This window comes from Aethalodelphis obliquidens, unplaced genomic scaffold (assembly GCF_003676395.1).
Source record: "Aethalodelphis obliquidens isolate GAN/ISIS:26980383/991018 unplaced genomic scaffold, ASM367639v1 scaffold22, whole genome shotgun sequence".
Taxonomy (NCBI): domain Eukaryota; kingdom Metazoa; phylum Chordata; class Mammalia; order Artiodactyla; family Delphinidae; genus Aethalodelphis; species Aethalodelphis obliquidens.
The window spans coordinates 26,043,310-26,068,797 of NW_020837966.1; the positions used below are offsets into that span (position 1 = coordinate 26,043,310).

Below are 25,488 nucleotides of genomic sequence, written 5' to 3' on the forward strand. Positions count from 1 at the left end.
GCCTCTCACTGTTGTGGCCTCTCCCGTTGCAGAGCACAGGCTCCGGATGCGCAGGCTCAGCGGCCATGGCTCACGGGCCCAGCCGCTCCGCGGCATGTGGGATCTTCCCGGACCGGGGCATGAACCCGCGTCCGGTACATCGGCAGACAGACTCTCAACCACTGTGCCACCAGGGAAGCCCCACAAGTTTATTCTTAAATAGCAATGTAGCCTGGAAATAAGATTCCTAAAGAAAGAGTTGAAGACTCTTCCAAGTCTTTTCTAGGTAGTGAGTTAACTGCATTTACTTAATTGCCATGTTCCTAAGAAAGTTGACACTTCTACTTTTGAGAGCAAACATTAAAAGATATACTTCTGCTTGACTATTATCCTAATATAAAAAACATAACTTTTTACAATTATAAATTAGTATAAAATTAGAATTTTAAAAGGTGTTATGTGTCTTCATGGAATTAAAACATAAAAATGGCTCTGAAGTCAATTTCCACTGAATTCACTAAGAATGTGGAAACGTGTACCTTGGAAACTGTTTTGGCCCAAGAATAATAAAGATCATACTTGGAGGACAAAACTTTTCAAATCTTTTTTAAATTAATGTTTTTAAAATTAATATTCACAAAATATCAGTGGCTGATAGATTTTGTTCTTGGCTAAATGGAAAATTTTGCCTTAATTGAAATGAATATTCAGAGATTATTTTTCTCCCTCCCTGTTTTCAATATTAGGCCCCAATACTGCCTAACTCTGAAGCATAAGGCAGGAGTGGATTAAGTACATCAACGGTAGACTAATTTGCATAGAACAGAGGATTTTATCTTAAACTCAGGAAGATCTCATTTAAAAAGGGGGAAAAAAATCTCCCAAAGTTGTTTTCATTCCCTTAAGTGTTCAAATAATGTTCTCTGTGTAACATATTCCTTATTACATATTCCTCTCCAGTGTGTTAGTGTTCAGCAAGTTACTGAACCTCTAACTCTGAATTCCCTTTTCTGGATACAGCATTTTTGGGAGAATCAAATAAGTTAACACTTGTAAAGCGTTTAAACAATGATGCAGCACTAAGACAGCTATAACCAAAAAGACAACTACAAGTGTTGACAAGGATGTGCAGAAATTAGAACCTTCGTATATTGCTGGTAGAGTTGTAAAATTGCACAAGTACTTTGTAAAGCCATTTGGTTAGTTCCTTAAAATGTTACACATAGAGTAACCACCTGTCCCAGTAACTCCATTCCTAGGTAATAGACCCAAGAGAAACGAAAACATGTCCCACCAAAAACTGTATGCAATCTTTATAGTGGCATTATTGGTAATAGCGAAAAAGTAGACACAACCCAAATGTCCACTGACTGATGAATGAATAAACAATATGTGGTATCCATATCACAGAGTATTATTCAACCAGGAAAAGGAGTGAAGTGCTGACACATGCCACAACATAGATAAACCTTGAAAATACTATGTTAAATGAAAGAAGCCAGACACAAACAGCCACAAATTGTATGATCCTATTTATATGAAATGTCCAGAATAAGCAACTATAGACACATAAAGTAGATTAATGGTTGCCAGGGGCTGGTGGAGAGGGAGGTATAGGAAGTGATTGCTAATGGGTTCAGAGTTTCTTTTTAGGGTGAATATACTAAAAACCCCTTTCAAGTGATGACTGTCGTGTTACATGATTTATATCTCCATAAAGCTGTCATAAGAAAATGAAACAAGAAGATACGGGTGCCTCTCACTTGGAAACTGGTAACCTGTAACTGTGAACGTTGCTCTCACGAATAAACACTCTCAGATCCCAAGGAAATTCTTCTCCACTTGCTTTATGTCCTCAAAACAAAACATGACCGCGTCTAAGGTTGTGATTTTTTTGTGGCTATCACCACTATCAGAGACAGACCAGTGAGATTTTGAACAGTAGGAGTGCTTAATTTGGTAAGAACATGGATGGATTAATTAGTCAGATCCTTCCTCTCAGACAGCATGAATGCAATTCTTAAATAACAAAGTAATGTTTCCTTGTAGTATTGAATATCAACTTTCTTGCCTCTCTTTCTGTTCAAGTTTGTGGTTCCAGAGATTTGTGTGGTTCCTCAGGAATCAGCACAGTATTCGTTACAGTTGCACATGGAGACAGAAGTATTTTGCAATATTAAGCAATTCATATTACTTTTACATTTGTAAATGTGTGGGTCTAGAGGTTTGATATTGGTTCTTCACATTACTTCACATTACTTAGTTCTTCTCATAACATTTAAGAGAGTTAAAATGACAACATAAGTGATAGCAGTTTATATGATGTAATTAATATATTTTCTGCAATGATAATAATTCATCAGATATGATATCATTACAATGTTTGGACATGATAAGTAAATTTCATGATTTATTTTCAACTCTGTTTCAGCGGAGTAAAGCTTTCTTAAAATGACATTAATACGGCTTCCCTGGTGGCACAGTGGTTGAGAGTCCACCTGCCGATGCAGGGGACACGGGTTCATGCCCCGGACCGCGAGGATCCCACATGCTGCGGAGCGGCTGGGCCCATGAGCCATGGCCGCTGAGCCTGCGCGTCTGGAGCCTGTGCTCCACAAGGGGAGAGGCCACAACAGTGAGAGGCCCGCGTACCACAAAAAACAAAGAGCTACAATAACTCAGAAAGGATGGTCTCATTTGGTATCATTGTTAACAGAACATCAACCATGTGAAAATCTTGTTTATAACAGCACAATTTATGATTTTACTGAAAGGACAATAAGAAGAATTATTTTTTGGCATAAATATGTAAAAAATTATGAATCACATAGTTCATTATTTTATTATTCATCCAAACATTGCCAACTCAGTTGGATGCCCAGGAATGAGCAAAGATAATTAAATTTAGTCACATATGATATTTTGCCAACTTCACTCATATAAAAACCCTAACTTTATACATGTTTTCCATTCTTGTGGCTATGAAGACATTTTTGTCAAACTTGATTTATAACTTTTAAATATTTCTACATATTGCCTGTGGATTTCCCATAAGCTGTCCCGGCCTCGATGCTTATAAAGGGAGGGAAGAAACTAGCTTCCCTGGTAAGGCTGTTAAGGGACTCACATAAAATAATGGATTTATATAGGCTATAAAGTACTATATAAATTTGGTTATCATTACAGGCATATTTCTGGGTTTACACTCTGCTACACAGAACCGAACGCACACGTTATCATATTATCATAGTCAAGATTCATTTAGAGTCCATATAATGGTAAGTCTTTCTTGGTGGTAAATGTTATGGGAGTATTAGAATAAGCTCCCAAAGGAGTTCTGTTAATCAATTAAATAAAAGGATACTTGTCTTTGATCATTTAATTATAGCCAAATTATGAACAGAATCTGAAGAACATCCTTGGAGCTCCCTTTTACTTTATAACTACTTGGGATTTCCCTGGGATGATAAAAAGCCTTGCTAGTTTTGTATATATTGTTAGTCGGTTAATGGCCTTAGTTTTTGCCTCACTGCCCAAAGCTACAAGTCATCCGTACCTCTACCTCCTCCTCTCCATAACCAATCAGTCACCAAGTCCTATAAATTCCCTGCCCTACACATCTCTCAAATCTGTTCCGGTTTGCCCCGTTATTGTTTTATGCCATGCTTCCATCATTTCTTCCCGGCAACAGCCTCTCGGCCTCACCATCCCCACAGTGCATCCTCTGCCTTTAAAGCCTTCAGTGACTTCTCATCACACTCAGGACAGAGCCCAAACTTCTCAAGATGACCAGAAGGCCCCTGCCCCCCTCTCCACCTCATCTCTCACTCATCTTCTCACTCCGAGGTCCACCTTGAAAAGCCATGTGCCCTCTCACCCTCCCCTTCCCAACCACGACATCTCCTATGCTGCTTGTTTACATGGCTACTAGGCAGCTAAAATAACAAGACAGCCAGTAATATATTCTGTTTTTTTCCCTGTCTCTTCTTCCTTCCTTCCCCCCTTCTCCTATTTCTATTTGCTGCTAGCTGGCTAGCCAGCACTTCCATCAGCCTGCTGTCTCCTTGTCATTCATCTTCCTTCGGCCACCTGCCCAGCCTTGTCCTCACTGCCAAATCTCCACAGCTGAACTGGGAAAATACAAATTACTTGATCTACCACAATACCATCCCTGCTGTGTACTGCTCTCCTAACTTTGGTTAGTCGTCTGGTCCAGACATACTCAATGCTCCCTGTTTATAAGGGCAGCCAGTTACACAGTGCTGATGCCACTGATTCCAACCCCACATGTCCCATGGCCTCTGCTCACCATGTCCCTCTCTGACCAGCCCACCCTCCACCCTCCCTCCATCCCTAGACCACTTCTGTCTTCTTTTTCTAACCTACCACCAGCTCAAAGCATTTGTACATAGTAGGCAGACACAGAAAAGGGCCTCCACACAAATCTAAGACATAGTTCTCCTAGCCTGTATTTAAATATAATTGAATTCCCTCAATTAGAGCTTCCCTTTACCCTCAAGGCAAAGTGGGTTTGTTTTTGTTGTTTATTTTGGAAGTGTCTGCTTGCTTGCCAATCTGTTTCTCCTGCTTTCCCCAAGACTTAAAAATAAACTCTTTCCCCTTTCCTCTGCAGTAACCAACCTACCTCTTCCCCACACCTCCTCCCCCAATTGTACACTCATCGGAATGCATTCTCCGCTCTTTTGAGGGTGGAAATAAGGATGGTTCAAAGACTAATCCTAGATCTTCAACAAACACCAGACCTCCCACTACCCTAACTTGCCCTGCAGAAATTGCTCCCAAATTTTTGACTAGTTTAAGACCATTTTAGCTACTAAATTGTTGATTTTTTTTTGGCTAGTGAGAGAACTTACAATAACCTAATATTTACTATCACTACCCTTTCAGAAAGAGAAGGCACAGGGAAGGGGGACACATACCCCTTAAAATCTCTCAGCAGTTCTTAAAATGAAATCAGTGTAGCTTTAAAAACAACATGACACCTGGTCCTTATTTTTCTTCGCCAAGACCAGTACTTGGGAAGTGGTTCTGGTTGATCCACCCACTCATCTAAACAACTGTTATTTGTTCATTAATTCAATTCATTCATTCATTCACAAACATTTATCAAGTATCTAGTATGTGCTGGGTGGTGTGAAGTCAAGTCCCTGAATTCATATTTAATTCAGCAAATGTTTCCAAGCACCTACTATGCTACATTCTGGAGAAATAGAGACCAAAAGCCATCTTCATTCCCAAAGTGTTTAGAGTCCAATAAGGGGAAAAAAATTAGAGTGAGAGGGTCTCAAGGGTCTACACATTATGTCTATACTTCTTAAGTCTTCGAAACACTTTAATTTGGTATGTGTGTACAAATTTGGCATTTGTGTGATTGATTTATGCCTAGCTCCTCTGTTGGACTTGAGGACTGGGACCAGATCTAATTTTGCTCACCAGTTTCTCTCTAGCTACTTAATACTTAGTAGTATTAATACTAGTAGTATTAATACTAGTAATCTCTAGATACTTAATGGGTATCACTGAGTGAATGAACTATATAGTGTGATGAACCTGACATCTTTAGGATGAAGTCCAAATTCTTTATGGGAGCACCTTAATGCCTTCCACAGTCTAGCTTTTCAGCAAACCCCCACTGCTCACTTCTCATTCTATGACCTATAGTCCCTCTGGGTAGCTCTCCATTTCCTCATCAGGCCTTGGGGGAAGTTCTGCTGATGCTGCTCTCCTCCTTCAGGACAACTCCCCTCTCCCACCCTTCCACCCCTCCCTTCATTGCTTAGTGACTTCTTTCCCATCCTTCTTGAAAGTCTCAACTCAAATCCCACTTCCTCTGTGAGGCACGTGTTTGGGTTCCCTGGAGAGCACACTCAGAGGAAGGTTGGAGTGCAGGAAGATTAGCAGGGGATGCCGCTGGGATTAGCACCTGTGATCGAATGGAAGGGAAGGAAGCGGGATGGGCAAAGTAGAACTTGGGCTGTAATGAAATCTCAACAAAGACCACAGCCAACCCACAAGGAGCCCTGAGGCTGGGGTGGCCTTTCAGGGCTGCCTCTACTAGCTGTAGTGAGAGGCAGAGCCTTTACAGTCCTGCATCAGCCAGTCACTGGACGCAGACCGCCTGTGGAAAGGGAGCTGATAGCACTCTCAGCGGCCGAGGAATAAATCCTTCAAGCCTTCGGAGGGATGTGCGCAGAGCACACAGCATTCACTACACCAATATTCTCAAATTTCAGCACCCATCGAAACCACCCAGAGGGCTTGTCAAAACAAGAGTTTTGAGTCAGTCAGAGTTTTTTGAGTTAGTAGATCTGGGGTGGGGCCTGGCAATCTGCATTTCTAATAAGTGGCCAGGTGATGCTGATGATGCTTTGAGGGATCACAATGATTACGTTGTAACTGCGACACGCTGTAACCACATAAAGCCTTCACCCGCGTAATTTCTGACCATTCACATTGCTCTTACCATGTGCTGCCTTGTGCTGTGTTATTTCTGTGTGTCATCTTTTTGAGTCTCATCCTTTTAAGAACACCAAGCTCTACAGACCATGTTATGGTTTATGTTTGTTATGGACCGAATGCATCCCTCCCCCCTGCTCCCAAATTCATACATCAAAGCCTTAGGTCCTAATGTGATATTATCTGGAAGTAGAACTCTTTGGGAGGTAATTAAGTTTAGATGAGCTCAAAGGAGTCAGACCCTCATGATGGGATTAGTGCCCTTATAAGAACAGGACTCTCTCTCTCTCTCTCTCTCTCTCTCTCTCTCTTCCCCTCCCCTTCCCCCCTCCCTCGCCCTCGCCCTCTCTCCATCTCTCTGTATCTCTCCCTCTCCACTAGCACACACCACAGAAAAGCCACGTGAACACAGGAAGAAGACAACTGTCTATGAAGCCAGGAAGAGAACCTCACCAGACACTGAACAGCTGGTACCCTGATCTTGGACTTCTCAGCCTCCAGAGCTGTGAGAAATAAATGTCTGTTGTTTAAGCCCAGTCTATGGTATTTTGTCAGAGTAGCCCAAGCTAACATTCTTCCTGAAAGTAAATGGAAAACCACTGGTAGAGTTTGAGCAGAATGGGTACATGATATTATTTATATTTCAAAAAGGAAAAAAAAAAGGGACTTCCCTGGCGGTCTAGTGGTTAAGACTCCATGCTCCCAAAGCAGGGGGCATGGGTTCGATCCCCAGTTGGGGGAACTAAGATCCCACATGCCTCAAGGCATGGCCAAAAAAAAAAAAAGGGAATTGACTGTAATGGGGACACCCGACTTGGGTTGGATGACAGAAGGGGGTTGTGAGAGAAGATTCAGGTGGACCAGTTAGGAGATGGTTTGTATTTGTCCAGGAGAGATATGCAGCTTGGATTATTAAAAATGGGGAAAAGTAGATTCAAAGAGGTACTTAGGAGGCAGTAGCGACAGGACCTGGAGATGGGCTAGATATGGGAGATGAGAGACAGGGAGAGGTCAAGAATGACACTGCAGTTTCTGGAGTATACAGCTGGATGTATTGAGGCACCATATCCTAAACACTGTGAGAGAAACAGCCTATAGGACACAAGGCTCTCACGCGCAAAACTTTTACAAGTTTGCGGGGGGAGGGGTTTATTTCCTCAAATTGCACATGCTTTAAAAAAAAAAACTCGTGGGACCCCCCTGGTGGTCCAGTGGTTAAGAATCCACCTTCCAATCCAGGTTCAATCCCTGGTCGGGGAACTAAGACCCTACATGCCGCAGAGCAACTAAGCCCGCGCGCCACAACTACAGAGCCCACGTGCCACAACTACAGAGCCCATGCGCTCTGGAGCCCGTGCACCACAACGAGAGAGGAGCCTGTGCACCGCAACAAAGATCCCGCATGCCACAACTAAGACCCAGTGCAGCCAAAAATAAATAAAAATAAATAAAGATATCTTTTTAAAACTCACTGAGGTGCTTCATTTTGCTTCTTCTTCCACGTAAACGTGATTTTGCCGCACTATATTCCCAGTGTAAAGGAATGTATGTGATGCTGCTTTAGTCTTCAGCCATGCTTCTTTGACTATTTGACCATCAAAAACCAATTTAAAGTCTCATAAAAGAACACCCTGTTCTCAAGTGACTGTACCCCAAAAAAGGTGACAAAGAACATCACATAGGCTGGAATTATTGCCAGAAAGTACATCAGCATCTTGCCAAATATATTCTCCCACTTCAGACACAAGCTCTGGCCATTCTGATGACAACATACAAAGAAGAATAATAGGAGGGATGACCAAAGGAGAGTATGATCAAACGGTGTAGACGTTGTGGTCTAATTCAAGCAGAACTCCCACCATGAAACAGAGGTGCTTAGAATAATGATTCTTCTGGGAGATTAAGGACATTTTGGTACTTTTAAAGGTTTTTTTCCCATTCAAATCAGTTTTTACTATTTTTCCAATTTAAATCAGTTATTATTATTATCACTATGTATTTTGTAGAGTATATCTTTAAATGATTTCAATATTTAACGTTTAGTATTTTGTAGAGTATATTTTAACATGAGAAGGTTGTAGAAAAATGAATGTGCCTCATAGTAACTTTATATTCACTTCAAAAACATGGGTAACATTCTGCAGTACCTTTTAGATCTAGGCTTTTCTACCACTTTCTGCTTTTTTTAAACTTGAGATATAATTGGCATTTAACATTATGTAAGATTAAGGTGCACAATGTGTTGATATTGCAATGTAATTATCAACATAGTGTTAGCTGACACCTCCATCACGTCACATAAATACCAATTCTTTTTTGCAGTAAGAATACTGAAGATCTAGTCTCTTAGCAACTTCGAAGTATATAATACAGTACCATTGACTATAATCACAAACTGTGCATTAGATCCCCAGAACTTATTCATCTTTTAACCCTATGCTTTACCTTTTAAGATTTAGGAGTCTCTTTCTCACTTGCTATGAATGAATGTATAGTTTGTCTTTCTTTTTTGTTTTTTCTTTTTCATGATGATACCAGATAAAAATATGTTTTTTAAAGTTTAGGAGACTTATAAGGCAGTTTTGGGCACCTATCATGTTAAAATGCTTTAGGCACAACAAGTATTCATTAGGCATTTGTTACTGGACAGAGGTCAAATGGTTTCACATTTTTTTTTCCTTTAAAAGACTATTTTTTTTTTTAACCAATACACCTATACTTTTGTGGCTCGTTCGACACCTTTTCCATCTCCCCTGACACTGCCATAAAAGGTCTATGGTGATAATAAATGCTACTCATTTTTTTCTTAACTAAGAAGAAATTAAGCTGGCATTCTCCAATTGCAGTTTCAGCTTATTTGTTTTTAAATAGTGACACTCTGAGGACATACAAAGCAGTAAGTAATAATTTATCCCTTACCACCAAGCCAACTTGATTATGAGTCTTATAGACATTATGGGACAAAAAAGCTCCAAAGCTCCAAGTTCATATTGCAAAACCCACAGGTCCCAACAGAGAAAGCACGTGCCAAGGGTAACCAAAAAGCCACACACCATCGTGCAGCTGCTAGCAGGCTGACTTTAGCTCCTCAATGCCAGCAAATGTCAAAAACTCAGGTCATTTAGCTCTTTTTACATTTATAAATATTTATAAAACAACATACCAGCTATCATTTCGGTCCTGCAGTACCAAGGTAAGCCTTTTGTTGTTATTGTTTTACAAAGGTACTATAAAGCAAAAGCTACTGCTTAGTTTTGTGTCGCTGGCTTCACTTTTGGGTTTACTTCACCAGGGACCCCAGCCACAGAATTCCAGAGTGAAGGGTCCTTAAAGATTGTGAAATGAGGGATCTACCGCAGGTCTATGCCAATAGAGGCACATACATTTTTTTCAGTCTTGCCTTCCTTGCATCTGGTTTTATGTCATTCCAGAAGGGAGCCAAAAAATAGAGCCTAAAGCAGAAGCACCATCTGCTGGCCAATGTTTCCACCAAAATGGACACACTAGTGACTCCCCGGAGCAATTCTCCTAATCGAAAGTCTCAGGCAGAATTTTCCCGACAACCTCCTCTCCTCCTTTCCCCTACAGGAGAGAGTTTGATATACTTCAAGCCCTCATTTTACAGATAATGCAACTGAAGCTCCCAAGGGGTAAGAGGCCCAGGAGGTAAGAATGGGGATTTTGAGAAGTATGTAATCCCAGGCCTCATTTGAGCCCTATTCACTCAGTCTTCTGGTGGGGGGGGGGGAGGGGGGGTGCTCAGGAAAGTGCATTTGTGACAACCCCCCACCACCACCAGGGTACTTCTAACACAACAAGCCAGGCGTGGCGCAGGGCCCAGCTCTGAGGACATCAGATGGAGTAGAGAGATGGGGAGGGGGAAGCTGATGAGGCTAGATAGCATGCAGGGTTTCTGACCTTCAGACTATGATTTTTTAACTTTCAAGGGCGACCAGCCATACATAGGAAAGGTCAGAATTATTAACTCAGAGATGAGCTCCAGATCGCCAGGCCACAAGGAGAAAAATAACATGGAAATTACAGGCAGTAAAGAGGTCACTGTGGATTGTGGGCAGGGGTGGGGAGTGGAAACAATTTACTCCTCAAGACTGATTCCACTAACAGTGAATCATTTTTGCAGACTGGACTCACCTGCCATCAAAACTGGACCAATTAGCATACCCCCCGGTTGTATTTCAGCCACAGAGAGCAGGGAACGCTCCAGTGCTGAGGCCACATGAAGACCTCCGCTTGATTTCATTCATCCCCCCTGACAGATATTCCTGAATCCTACAGAAGAATTTTCCTACACTGAGCTACCCTGGTTGTTCTCAGATTCGTTTTAGGATGAAAAAATAGCGTTAAAAAGCTGCAGATTCACCGTGTGCGGGAACGTAAATTGGTACAGCCAAAAAAAGGAGGGTTGTCAATATCCATCACAATTTAAAATAACCATAAGCTCTGATACAGGAGTTGTCTCCTGTATCAGAAGAGTGTGCAAATCTTTATTCCATAGGAATATTTTATTCCACAGGACTCCCAGGAACTTGTCCTACAGAAAATATCTGCACAAACTGGCAGAGATATAAGTAGGTACAGGTAGGTTTATTGGAACATTTTTTAACAGTAAAAATTGAAAATAACCCAAATATTCATAAATAAGGGAATGCTTAAATAAATGAATGTCATTAATTCAGCTATTGAAAAAGAGCTAGACCTATATATTACTTTCATGGAGTGTACACAATATATTAAATGAACAGTATCTGTAGTATGACTCGATTTTGTTTCATGAAAACCAAATATAAGTTGAATACATTGTGTGCGATTTCTGTGTGCATCTATGTATATTTTGATAAGTCATCTGTATTCAATATATACCAATAGACACATGTACAATACGTGTTTTTAAATGCATAGAAAAAAGCCTGGAAAGGTACACGTACTGTTGATAGTAGTTACCTGCTGGCACAGACTTGGGAGAAGACCAGAACTCACAGAATGAAGGACACTCTGAATATTTTTTTAGGGTTTCTAGTTTTACCCTATGCATTTTACTGCTCTTATAATTAAAAAATATTTTTCTATTGAAACTTGATGGAGAGTTATTAATAAGATACTTGTTTTTAAACATTAATTAATTAATTTTTGGATGCACTGGGTCTTCATTGCTGCGCACGGGCTTTCTCTAGTTGTGGCGAGCAGGGGCTACTCTTCGCTGTGGTGCATGGGCTTCTCATTGTGGGTTTCTCTTGTTGCAGACCATGGGCTCTAGGGTCGCGGGCTTCACTAGTTGTGGCACAGGGGCTCAGTAGTTGTGGCTCGTGGGCTCCAGAGCACAGGCTCAGTAGTTGTGGCACATGGGCTTAGTTGCTCTGCAGCGTGTGGGATCTTCCCGGACCAGGGCCTGAACCCACGTCCCCTGCATTGGCAGGAGGACTCCTAACCACTGTGCCACTAGGGAAGTCCCAATAACATAATTCTTAATAAAGGCAGTAGAAATTCAGAAAACAATCAGAGTGAAAAGATGAGAGATCTCCTCCCTTCCGCAGGTCAGTCTCCATCTCCATCAGCTCTTTAAAAATCGAGGGACTGGACGGGAGAAAAACTTTAGAACAATTTTTTCCTATGGAATAAAGATTTGCACACTCTTCTTTATCCTCTCCCCCTGGCTTTCCCAAATCCACAGCACCCCTAAACGAAAGGTTCTCCAACTCCAGAGATCATTTGTGCAAAAATCAAAACCAATCTGGCCACTAGAGGGGGAACAATACACATAAAACCACTTCCAGTTGCCAGGGATGGGGGTATCAATACAAGGGCTGCCTCCAAAAGAGACTGTCCAAAGCTGACAGCCAGAAGCAGTAATCAACGTGATTCATCCTTTGGCTTGCCTAATATATTCTGGAGCAAAAGGTTTTGTTAATAAATATAACAAATATGTTAATAAATATAACAAATAATGTGGGAATGTGACTCCCACATTAATGACGTTTTTTCCCCCTCTCCACCAAACTGAGTATTTACAATGTTCTGGAACAGAGGACAATGCTGAGTTGGACGCTGCCCTGAAACCACATCTTAAGAAACAATGCCCAGTTTTCAGTCCCTCAGCAGAGTTAGGGGAAGCAACTAAGAGACTTTTGCCCAGTTTCACAAAGACCAGGGGATTCACTCTTATCAAGGAACTCCTCCCGTATGCTTTTTCAGAGCGCTTTTTAACAAGCATGGTGCAGGACACTTGTTTCACTCTTCACACATGAGCTCAGTCGTCTTATCAGCTGTAACTTTTTTCATGAATTTGAGCCTGGTATGAATGAGCTGATAATGCACCTTTTGATCTTCATTACTGCTAGCAGGTGAATGTTTCCCATATACCCAGCTTTCTCCCACCTCGCCCCTAAAAAAAAAAAAAAAATCCGCCTCTTTACGGAAACATGATCGTTTTGTAAAAAGAAGCAGCACGTTCTGGGAAAGAAAATGATGTGATGAAAACACGCCTTCTGAAAATGTGTGGTCCTAACCTTGGATGTCTCATTGCCATATTGAGAATGACACGGAAGGGATGTAAAGCAGGTCAAAAATTTGCACACAGATCACCCTATACTGACGATTTTAACACTCCTGCCTTGATTCTACCTTTTCTGAAAGTAAATTTTAATTTTCAAAATCTGAAAAACAAATCGGTTAAGTAACTTGCCCGAAGTCACCCATCTAGCAAGTGGTAGGGTAAGAATTTAAACCAAGACAGTCTGGCTCCAGGGTCCATGTTCTTCACCACTGATCCATTCCATCTCCTCGCTCTTTGCCTTTTTTCTCCTTCAGGCTCCCTTTTGCCTCAGTAATCTCCCCTCTTCAATCCACCCCTCCCCACACCAAACTCAAAATAAAACTGTGGATCTAGTGATGCAGTAGAGAGAAGTCACAAAAATGGTGGGAGTCCTGGTTCGGCCTCATTCAGCCGTGTCACCTGGACACCTTGCAAACACCGAGTCCTAGTTTCCTAAGCGCAAAGTGGGAATACTAACCAAAAATAACCGTGTCCTCCCGAGATCGCCTGCAGATTAAATTAGATCATGTACATAAAGCCTTCAGCGTAGCGCCTGGCTAAGGAGAACCTAAAACTGTGACTGGAAGATAAACCAGGCAAGAGGAAGGTAAAACAGTCACAATTTACAGCACAATGAAGATGAATTCCACCAGCAGAAAGTGAGCTGTTTCATGAAAGTAACACTTTGACCCTCCTCACTCGCTTTATGATACAGCCACCATCTGAGGGGGCAGATGGTTGACAAGCAGGGGTCCCACTACCACATCACCTCGAACAGAGGCTGCAAGAGTGGGGGAACTTACACTGTGTGCACCTGATATTCCAAAGCCCTCCTGGGGAGTCCTTGTATATCAGAGTGACTCCAATTACAGGACTGTTTAGGGCACTCCACTCACAGAATTGTCTCTCAGAGGACCCAACTCCATTATAACCATCTCTGAGAAAATGTGACAACCCATGGCGGGGCCATCTCCCTGTGCTGCTCCCCAGGGCTTCCTCTTTCTGACCCTTCCACATCGTGACCACTTCAACTAAATCATTGGTGGGTTTTCTTCGAGCCACGGAAGGAAATTCTCCTCTGCATTTAACAGGTCTCCAGAAACGAATAGGAAGGAAGCACCTCTTAGCAGATAATTTTAACTTTCTCCTGTGGTCATTTAAACTCAATTCTTCTTGACTGTCTTCGGAAGAGCTGGAGAAGGGCTGGTCATTATTCCCAAGACAGACTTGGTCACCACGAGACCTTGCTTTTCTTCTAGATCAGCAGCCCTCAAGCTTTTTGCTCTCAGGACCCCTCTACATGGCTACATCTTACTGAAGACCCCAAGGAGCTTTTGTAACGTGGGTTAGAGCTAACATTTAGCATATTAAAAATTAAGACTGGAAACATTTTAAAACATAAAAATATACAAGCTCATATTCTATGAGCCATCAGGCTACCTATCATGTAGTCTCTAGAAAATCCCACCATACACTCATGAGATAATGAGAATAAAAAAGGCAAATCACATCTTAATATTATTATGAAGATAATTCTGACTCAACCCCCTGAATGCGGTCCACAGACCACACTTTGACAGTTGCTGTTCTCAAAACCCATTACACCAATCCCTATGAGCATTGCCAAACCCTCAACTATTCTCCTTTGGATGTTGTTTTGAGTTTTGAATGTGGTAATTTATGAAGTTAGGATCTAGATCCTGGACCAAAAATCTCAGAGAAGAATTAAGTAAGAAGAAATAATTTAAATGAGTTCCCAGAATTACCTAAACAACTATTCTCTAAAACTGGCATGCAAATTAACATTGAAAACACCACAGAAAACCTTAACAGGCTGACTAGCATATTATGAGACAACAGACTGCCTTCCCTTTTGTTTTCTATTTTTAACTATTGTTATGCCCATGAATGACATTTTCATTGGTATTAAACCTGCCAGAGGTTCTTTGTGAGGCAGATTGAGGAGGAAAAGCTTCAGAATTATACAATCTATGCTGCAATAGTCAGATGTAATTTTCTCCTTTAAAGAGAACTTTGATGGGGGGAATTCCCTGGTGGTCCAGTGGTCAGGACTCTGTGCTCTCACTGCCGAGGGCCCGGGTTTGATCATTGGTTGGGGAACTAAAATCCCACAAGCTGCACCGGCGCAGACAAAATTTGGGGAACAGATGGACCACATAGTGTCAGAACATTTTCAAATTCAAGTATTAACAGAGATTTGGGGGTCAATCATGCCAGCTTCTTTTTTTATATTTGAGATAGAGATCAAGTTACGCTTTTAAATTCAGCCTCTTTGTTTTCTGCCTCTTGGCCCACTTTGCTCCCTGTTCTAAGCTGAACCCCATGACTGACCAGGACTGTCTGGTAGTACCTTCCTGCTCCTCTGATCTTAATAATCACACTCATAGTAGAAACAAGTACCTAGCAAGCACTTACCCAAGTAATTTGTGCTAAACACTTTATTTTTGTATTATTTCATATCTCCGCACAACCTCAAGAGGTAGGTACTATTATTATCCCCATTTAACCTGAGAGGACATTACCTGCCTAAAGGTCACAAGGTAAGTAGGTGGAGAGGCAGGGAAACAATCCCAGATAATCTCATTCTGGTGCTCTCTTCACACCATGATAAACTGCCTTTTAAAGAAGATAACGGAAGAGATTAAAAAGGGCATCCTTCCATGTCATTTAAAAGAAAATAAATAAAATTTCATTTGTCAAGTGTCTGGGGCAGAGAAAAATTGTGGACTTCAGCAAAGCAACCACAAAGGGCCCTTCTTAACAGGCACCAAACTAAATGCAGGTGAACCTTTTATCAGCACCACCTGACAAGGAAGGGCTTATCTCTGTTCCCCTGATTGACTGTCAGCTGGTTTCACTTTCCTGCTAAGTGTTGATTCAGAGCTTCTAACCTTACCCTGTTGAGGTGCCAAACTGACATGTTGGAAACGGGTTGGTCTGATCGGTCTTCCATTTCCTCAGCAAAGAAAACAAGGAGTTTGTCAAACATGGCCCAGGCCCAGCAATGGGAGAAAATCCTGCCCGGCCTTCAATTACCCTGCAATGGAAGTGTCTTTTTGCCTGACAACGATGACTAATTCCAAAGGCCCAACCAGCCTTCTCATAATGATGACTGTGGAGTCAATTACCATTTGGGGGCAGATTAGAATCTGATCTGAAGCTGAAAAATTCCACCCCCTTGGTGCTAATCCCTTCAACTTTCCAATCCTAAATAGGGCAAATTTCAGAAAAGAGCGTATCTCATTTTACAGCCTACCTGAATATTATCTGTAATGATTTTTCTTAATCATAAAATTAATTAAACTCCTGCTTTAATAGTCTAAACACAAGAGTCAGAGGAAGGAAGGAGTTCTGGCCTGCTGCCAGGGCTCCAACTGAGCCTCTTGGCGTTAATAATTTCCATGGTGTTTTAAGCATTTGAAACAACAAAGGCCAGCTTTCACTAACAGCATGGCTGATTCTGGCAAAACCTATAAAAACAATGCCTACTGTGGGGTAGTTCGTATTACAGACAATTAAATTTTAATAAATGAAACCAACAGTTAAGCAACTGACATTTCTGCTATTCTCTGATATTAGTCTGCAAACTTAAGTGCCAAAGTTAATGAAAATGAACTGTTGATAGCACTGCTGAGATTGCCTATGGCTATTAAATGATTTTAGGTGGGATGGGGTGGGGATGGAGAAAAGGTGTTCCCTATGGCATTTCTAGGCAAGATGATAGTCTTGGGCAAGCCACTGCCCTTTCTCAAACTCGGACATTTCTAACTGGTACATTACTTACTTGATCAGTCATTTTTCAGAAAGAAATAACATGGGATTTCGTGCTCCATGAAATGAATCAACTTTTCATAATCTCGGTTGAAAAGTAGCACTCCACAGGCTGAATCTGGCTACAGAAGCAATTTATTAGGTCCTCACAGTGTTTTTTTTTTTAATCTGAATTGGTTGCCAACATTAAAAACTCAGAAGACTTCACATGAAAATGCAAAGAGCCAGGTATGTACTCCCAGAAATTGGACAATCGAGAAAGTCTGGGCTCACGTTTCTGCATGGCGGCCAAGGGAGGGCAGAGCAATGACAGCGCCTTTAGAATGGGCATCAGTCAGCCTGCTTCTTGTCGCCCCCGTTCCCACAAGAGCCAGACTCTGCACCTCCAGTGCTCCTCCTAAAAGCCAGCCTGCAGGTTAACTCCCTGGTGATAAATATTGCCAATGGTAAGGTTAGTTTCGATATCTGTTGGAAGGAAGGGGGAAGAAATGCATACCAAATATTTTATAAAGGAAAAATAAATCCTACACTAGTCCCTTGTATCAAATTCCTGAAGTCTCAGAACAGAAAACATCATATTTCCACGTCTTTTTTTCCTCAAAATACTCCTTTCACTAGGTCAACTATGGATTTTACCACATAGAACAATTTTATGTGTAGCTTGAAAACATGATCTGTTTTGTTGTTTTTTTTTCGCGGTACGCGGGCCTCTCACTGCTGTGGCCTCTCCCGTTGCGGAGCACAGGCTCCGGACGCGCAGGCTCAGCGGCCATGGCTCACAGGCCCAGCCGCTCCACAGCATGTGGGATCTTCCCGGACCAGGGCACAAACCCGTGTCCCCTGCATCGGTAGGCGGACTCTCAACCACTGCGCCACCAGGGAAGCCCCATGATCTGTTTTGAAAAGGTGATTAGCAAGAGGTTCCTGAGATTCTCATGGATGAAAGGCCCTTTGCCTTATTTTATGTCAACAACAGAATTCTTAGTAAAGACGGTCCAAGGAAAACAGAATTTACCAACATATTAGTTTGGAGCCACTACCCCACCACGCCCCAGCCCAAACCAACACTTACTAAAATAAATAGCATCTTCGATTTCTTTTTTCCTTTCATGTGGACAACAGAGATGCTCTGTCAAAAAAAAAGAAAAAAAGTGGGGAGGGAAGAGTTAAAAAAAGAAAAAAAATGTCTACATTGGTGGAGATCTGTATTTCATTTTAAGCTGTAGGTTGAACCATGCAAAGTCTGATGCCTCTAAGTAATCTGATGTTTTCTAAGAAGGAAAGGTCACTCTTGATCACCACAACCATCACTCCCCGTCACTCCCCCCTTCTACTCAGGTTTACAGGCTTAAAAGAAGATGACCTGCTCCCTACTCAGAACCTCATGTACACCCCTGAATATATATTAAGACTGCCCAAGATTCAGGACCAAAGCAGATTTGAGAACAAACCTTCAATTTCCTCCACTCTTCAATGGGACAAAAAATGAATTAGAAGCACACACCTAATAAATGAGTTCCTGAAAACACAAACAAAACAAACAAACAAACAAAACACAGATTTTCCTATGCTGGTACTGGCACATCAGCCAAGTAGTCTGTTCTGTTAAGACGAATATTTCTTTAATGCAGAAATAGCTCGTAAGTGATTTGTAAACAGATTGGAAGACGGTCGAATGTGAAAGTCACGTTGGGGTGTATGTTATTTGAAATGTGTTTTGAAACCATCACGGGTAAACTTTCTTGAAAGTTAATAGAAAACTTTAGCGATATATGAAGACCTCCAAAATACTTTTTTTAACCCTATGGAAGTACAAGTAGTGGTTTATTTAGTGGCTTCAAAATTGCTCAAATTTGCCCTATGTTAAATAAACTCTCTGAAAATCTGCGAGTTTGAATAAAGATACTACAAAAACACTGCCCCCCTAACCTTATAAAGACTGATACAGAAGTCTAAAACCCCAATCAGATCTTTACTTTTGATGGAAGTGGTCTCCATTAAAAGCAAATGCCATTAAAAACTTACATCTTAAGGGCTTCCCTGGTGGCGCAGTGGTTGAGAGTCTGCCTGCCGATGCAGGGGACACGGGTTCGTGCCCCGGTTCGGGAGGATCCCACATGCCGCGGAGCAGCTGGGCCCGTGAGCCATGGCCGCTAAGCCTGCACGTCTGGAGCCTGTGCTCCGCAACGGGAGAGGCCACAACAGTGAGAGGCCCGCACACCGCAAAAATAAATAAATAAATAAATAAATAAATAAATAAATAAATAAATAAATAAAACTTACATCTTAGAAAAGAAAGATGGAGGAGCCCCAGGGCTTAAGGCTGCAAAGGACTGACTGGCTGTGATGCTGCCACTGCACATTTAACTGAGCTACTGATTTTAGTAGGATAGGTATTATTTTTGTTAGCGCTCTAGCGGCAAAGTTCCTTAACATGTGAGTGGTCTGCCCCTACCTCTATTTTTCCTCATGCTCCCTATTTTTTACACGCAATTTTGCAGAAGGTGAGATTTTTCAGAAATGCGTATACAGCATTAAAGCTGCAGTTCGTATACTACGATCCTGTCAGTCTGTTCCTAAGTCAACACACAATTTTATAAAGCGCAGTAGCCACAGCTGTCTGTAGTCTGGCACGCTCTGCAGTCAGTAACCTAGAAATGTGGTTCTTAAATGAAGGGCTTGTTAGGATTTCACTTTAAATGCTTTCTAACATTATGCTGCTGCTAAAAATGCAATTCTAAAGACTAAGCCAAAACACACCCCAAAATATTTATGCTATATAACATTAATTACCAAGAAAAGAATCCAAAATACACACACTAAAAGTATAACCATGTGAAAAATGTAAGTAAGTGGGAGGTAACAAGTAAAAACAAAAACTGTGCTTGAGTACTGGTGACTTAAGAATAAAATACCTTATTTCCTCCATTAGCCTTTTCAATGAACCAAATGCTTTTTTGTTGTTGGTTTTGCCCAAATTAATCATCAACTGATGAGAGCGTGTAAAGAAACATTTTATATCCGCAAAGTGACAGACTAACAAATGTGGCCAAACACCCCAGCAACACAACTGTTTCTCAGGATAAATGTTTTAACATTAGGAGGCCAGGTGCTAACGTAGCAATCAAGAGTTGGCTGAACACTTAAGAATACTCTGTGACTTAGCTTTTGAACAACCAACATAAAGACAAGCCTCTCCTTTCAAATGACATGCTAGAAGCAAATGTGGGGTCTTTGAGGACTGGGGAATCAGGCTGGGATCGTGATGACAGGGACTTCTGGCTGGAAGCCATCACTCTAAGTCAAGGTGCTTTCCCGGCATGTGAAGCAGCTGTTGCGTTTCACAGGATGGAGGCGCCGCCCTTGACCTTGTCTCATCTACTGAGGCACGAAGAAGCACGGTCATAATTAGGTTCCTGGCAGAACAGCCTTGCTTTTTGGAATAAAAATTCCCACAAACTGCTCAAATATCCAAGTTATCAAATAGCTAAACAACAAGAAAGTTTTCTAGCAAACAAAACACATACATATCACAAAGTCATTTCTTTAAAAGAAAACATAATAGAGGGAAAGAGAAAAGGAAACAATGAGAGTGAAGCCTGATTTAGCAGATACCACTTTATTCGACACAGTGCATGATCTGAAGCATCTGACACTCCACAGCCAACAAGATTTCCTACTTCCCTATTACAAAATACTGGATACCCTGAATACAGTTAATTCAAGGTTCTTGGTTTTTTTCTCCTACATTTAGAATTAAACAGGTTTCTCCATGTAGCAAACATTTCACATTCACCAAAGGCTTTGGGGAGAGGGGGAAATAGGGCTTGTAACTGCCCCCCTGAACCAAAGGCACTTAATGTTAAAATATAAAGCACAGTAAAGTCACCTCACAGACATCCCTGCGTGTTCGGACTGCTGAACTTGAGCGCACCATCACTGGCCCAAGTGGGATTCATTATAACAATGTAAAAGACACTGATTTCCTTGAAAAAACAAAGTGCAGTACGAATATAAAGACCCATCACCGCCACCCCCCTCATTCTTTTCTGAAAATAATATACAAGAGAACGATTATTTTACATGATTAGTATCACCCAAGGTTCACACATGGGAAAAAACAGCTAAAAAATAACCTGCCATAAACTCTCACTACGAAATCACAATAGAATCTGATATATTCAGACAATCTGCGAGTTGGGAGACAGCCTCAGAGATCATGTTGTGCATCCCCTCACTGGACAGATGAGGTCACTGAGGCCCAGGAAGGTCAAGTGTGGGACCCTGGGGTCTAACCCAGGGGCAGAGCCTGGGTAGAACGCAGACCTCCTGAGGCCTAGTTCAGGGTGCCCTCCACCGCCTTCCTCTTTAAAAGACTCCAAACGTAAAACATGAAATGCACCACACAATAAAGCACACTTGCTGATGCAGGTCAGCTATTTGGTCTCGCCACACGGTTCCTTTGGCCATTGGGCAGGTATGTAACCCACCTGGGGGTGGGAATTCTTCACACGAGGTTGTTCAGCCTTCTGAGGGAAGCCGCGTGCAGGTCAGACACGACTTCTCCGATTCAGGAAGGCTCTTCGTGGCTGTTAGCCTGTGGTGGGCAGGTGGTCGGCTGCACAGCGGAATCCCAGATTCGAAGCGGAGCTGTCAGGTGTGTTCTGGCTTCGAGCAGCACAGCGATACCTGTAGCAGTAGGACTTTGCGGAGAGAACCAGACACGTGAGTGCTCCTGGACTCTGGGCTGAAGGCTCTCAACTGTCAGATTGACGTTGTACCCAAGTACCAACTGTAGAGAGTTATGCCCATCTGCAGACAGTGCCTGCCTACAGGCACCCGCCTCCTGCACATCTAGCAGCTATGTTTCCGAAAAGGGTAGCGCATTGCGAGCTCACCACATTATCCAGTGTTCTGTTATAAACGTGACTAGATATAGTACAAAGATGTTGGTGTGAGTATTACTTAGAACAGTTTAAAAAAATGTAACAACCAATGGTTACATAAGTTATGGCGCATCCATCATTTAGACTCGTAAGCAGCCATTAAAAGGCATGTTTTCATGTAACATTTAATGACACGGGAATTTCTCAGGATACAATCTTAAATGAAAAAGTCAGAATACAAAACTGTATATGTGCTATGATCTCAATCTAGATAATCACGTACGCCAAAGAAAAGCAGACTGGAAGATTCAAAATGCACCGTAATCCGAACCGTAGTTATCCTCAGGTAGTGGGGTTTCAAATTTCCGATGATAACTATGTATTACTTTTATAATTTAAAAAGTTATTTGCACATTTAGAATAGCATTTGACAAGTAGACAAGAAACCAAGTAATAAAGCTAAATGGCAATTGAGAAAATATTAATTAAGAGCAACATTAAGATATTATTTACTATCCAACAGGTTGGCAAAAAATTGAACAGCAAGCCCAGGAACATCAAGAGTAGGAAAGGCTGTGGAAAACATTTTTTCTTAATACATTGCTTTTGGAGTTTAAATCATAGTAATTCATGAAGCTATGTATCTTTGTGTGGGGGACTTGTTTGGTATTGTTTTATTTTATAAGAGCAGAGTATGGTATATACATATGCACAAACACACAGACATCAAGCTCTCCAGGCATGGTGCTAGGCGCCTTCATCACTTATTTGATCATAATGGCCAGAGGAATTAAATGAGTTACCCTAGACGACACAGTTGTTAAAAGAAGTAGAATTCGAACCCAGGTCTAACTGTGGTGTGCTTGCCTGCCTAGCAACAGTCGATACTCGTAGATGGAAAGGCATCACAACTCATGATTCTGTCCCACCCCTGTTATAGCCCCCTGCATGTACACACCAGGGAAAGCCTAACACATATCCCTGGTCACCTACTAGATAGTCAGTGAATAACCACAGATGACTTGATTCAACACTTCAAAAGCTTCCAGGTTCCAAAAATAACCATGCATGGAACTCTTATGTCCTAAGATCTTTGATCAAAAATAACAGACAATGAAAATAAACTAGTTACCCTGTGTACCAAGAGCATCAACTCTGAGTGGGCCCTGGGAAACTCAAGTCCCCGCCGCTGGTTAAAGAAACTGCACAAAGAATCATGTAGAGTAACTTTGGAACTCATGAAGCAGAGAGAATTTGTGGAGGGGCAAAATAGGGCAATATGAAAGATGGTTTTTTTTTCCTTAATTCTTATTATTCTCCTTTCTCTCACGAAAGTTGAATGTTTCTAATCTTCATAAAAATTATCTCTAGAGCTGACAAAGGAATTCTCTGGAGCACTTCCACCATGAAAAAAAAAAACACATGGTGCTCTGTCTTTTATAGATAGCAAAACAGTAGCAACCAATTTTCTCATTTTCCCTGTGGCCAGTGAAGAATGTAACACTATTACCAATATTCAGGCAGGCAGAGGGAAAATGAATAAAAAAATATGCCTGAAATAATGAAAGACGTGATGGCATCTGCTACTACCTGTGATTGGGATGCAATGGAAGCTCTAAAATGACTAGAGGTGACCATGCAGAAAGACACGGCAGAAGCTTTGTTCCATGTAGGGCCTACTCACTGGGCTGCTGTGAAGCAAGGTGCTTTGGTATTTTTAGAATCAAGTTCCTGTGGATAATGCAGGGCCCCATGCTCTCAGTGTGTGCAGTGAATTCTACATGGGAGCAAGAATCGAGCTTGGGGCAGGGGGGCAGGCAGTCAGACAGGGACATTCTTGTTCCATAACTGGACCACACATGACAAAAAACAATCAAGCGTTTCCTGATCGCCTCCCGTGCGCACTGTCCCGCTGGAGATCACAGGCTGGTTGAGGAAACAATGATTACACATCAAAAAGCTACAAAACAAGCTAGGATTAAAAGATTCTGAGGCTACTATTAATTCAGGGGAGGAAATGGTCACTAAATGTCTAATTTTTTAGGAAAGACTTTTGAAGGCAGAACTTGGCCAGAGCGGGATTTACGTGATTATGGCAGTGGCCTTCCGACTTGAGCATACAGAAGAATAGCCTGGAGAGCTCATGTAAATACCTATTCCTAGGCCACAAACCCAGAGATCCTGATTCAGTAAGTCTGGTGTGGGTCCCAAGAATCTGCATTTCTAACTAGCTTACAGGCGCTGCTAATGCTACGGGCCCATGGACCACAAACTGAGTAGCACTGATTTACAGGACTTAGAAACAAGGAAAGAAGGTATGTTAAGTGGAGAAAACAATAACATCAGAGGCATAAAAATGGAAAAATTCAGGCAAGTGAAGAGGATAGCAAGGCCACAGCCTGAGAGTGTCAGAGCATGGTTTATTTATTCATTGAATATTTGAGAGTTTACAACATGCTAGATGCATTCTGGGCACGAGGGAAGCAATGCGGAACAAAACAATGTACCCGTTATCGGGAAGCTTACATTCAACAAGGAGTTAAGTAGTCAGACAATAAATAAACGGATAAATTCAAGAGTGCTTCTGGCAGTGGTCAGCTTGGAAGAAAGTCACATAGGGAGAGAGGACTAGACGTGACTAGGTGCTACTTAGATAAGGTGGCCTGGGAAGGCTCCTCTGATGAGGCGCTGCGAGAGCTGAGCTGCCCAAAGATTCAGAGAATGAGAATTCCAGGCAAAAGCAATGAGTGGTACAGAGAGGATAAATGATAAAAAGCAGGAAACGTGGGTGGATAAATAGGATGGAGTCACATTAAAGGTGGTCTACTTGGCAGAAAGAGGTTGGGCTTGACACAGGTGGAAATTGTGACAAACATTTTACTAATTTACTCACCTGAAAAGGCAAAATCCAAGACTCATTAGCTATTTAACCTTAGGCAAAGCCTTTCTGAATCTGCTCCCTCTTCCGATAAAATGGGGCTATTAATGGAATAATGTCAAAATGCTTCATCTTATCTTTACATGAAAAAGTAAAGCAGTAGACATGTGGAGATTATTTTAATTGTTACTTTATAATGAACACAACACTCTTAATTAAAAGCACTCACTTTGCCTGTCTTATCTGACCTCCTTGGGTTAACCTGCTTCCTTACTAAAACAAAAGCAGCTTCTCTGCAGGTCTTAGTGATCTTGTGTTGGGAAGATGATTCCTTGCCAGCATCTGAATACGGTTACGCATTTGCTACAAAAATAGGAAAATTATTTGTTATATAAATGGAAAAGATGAAGGGGTATCTCTGGTGACAAGGCATAGGACTGAGGTCTTTGTCCGATGGCATAGTTCAATATGCAACTTGTCTCTCAAATTCTATAACAAACTGTTTTAAAATTTGGTTTTCATATGCCACAAAATGCAGGCTGTAGCAACTGTGACGAATTGTGCCTGCCTGGAGCACTGTGATCAGAAAAGAGATCCATGATGTATAAGAGATTATTGACCATAGTCATATTTGAAGGCCCTGGTGCATACAGCATAATTCTATTTTGGGAAGAAAAAATAAAAGTGCACCGAAGAGTTTGGTAGAATGCTATTAACAGTTTTCTTCAGAAAGCAGCGTGAACGATTTTTTTCATTTTTCTGTTTATTATTTATTTTCTAATTTTTATGCAATGAAAATGTTTTGCTTACATAACAAAAAAGCTTAAAATCAGTGACAACAAAAAGAGCTAGTCCTTTTTTGGATCATAGCAGTACCTAAAGTCTTCCATTAACCTAAATGATGAAGAACTAAACACTAAAAAGCA

The 25,488-nt window shown here is 41.5% G+C and overlaps 1 protein-coding gene across 6 annotated transcripts in view; it reads right to left on the reverse strand.

Moving 5' to 3' along the window:
* Positions 1 to 25,488, reverse strand: part of SUMF1 (sulfatase modifying factor 1) — a 451,940-nt gene that overhangs the window by 320,269 nt on the left and 106,183 nt on the right. For 2 of the 6 annotated variants that reach the window (XM_027121447.1, XM_027121450.1), the window contains one exon: positions 20,397 to 21,501. The exons of 3 other annotated variants lie outside the window; for them this stretch is intronic. In XM_027121447.1, coding sequence (XP_026977248.1) covers positions 21,391 to 21,501 — 111 coding nt within the window. In that variant the 3' untranslated portion in view covers positions 20,397 to 21,390. Of the gene's footprint in view, positions 1 to 20,396; positions 21,502 to 22,989; positions 24,926 to 25,488 lie in introns of those variants that run through there. One more of the 6 variants, XM_027121449.1, reaches the window with a different exon arrangement.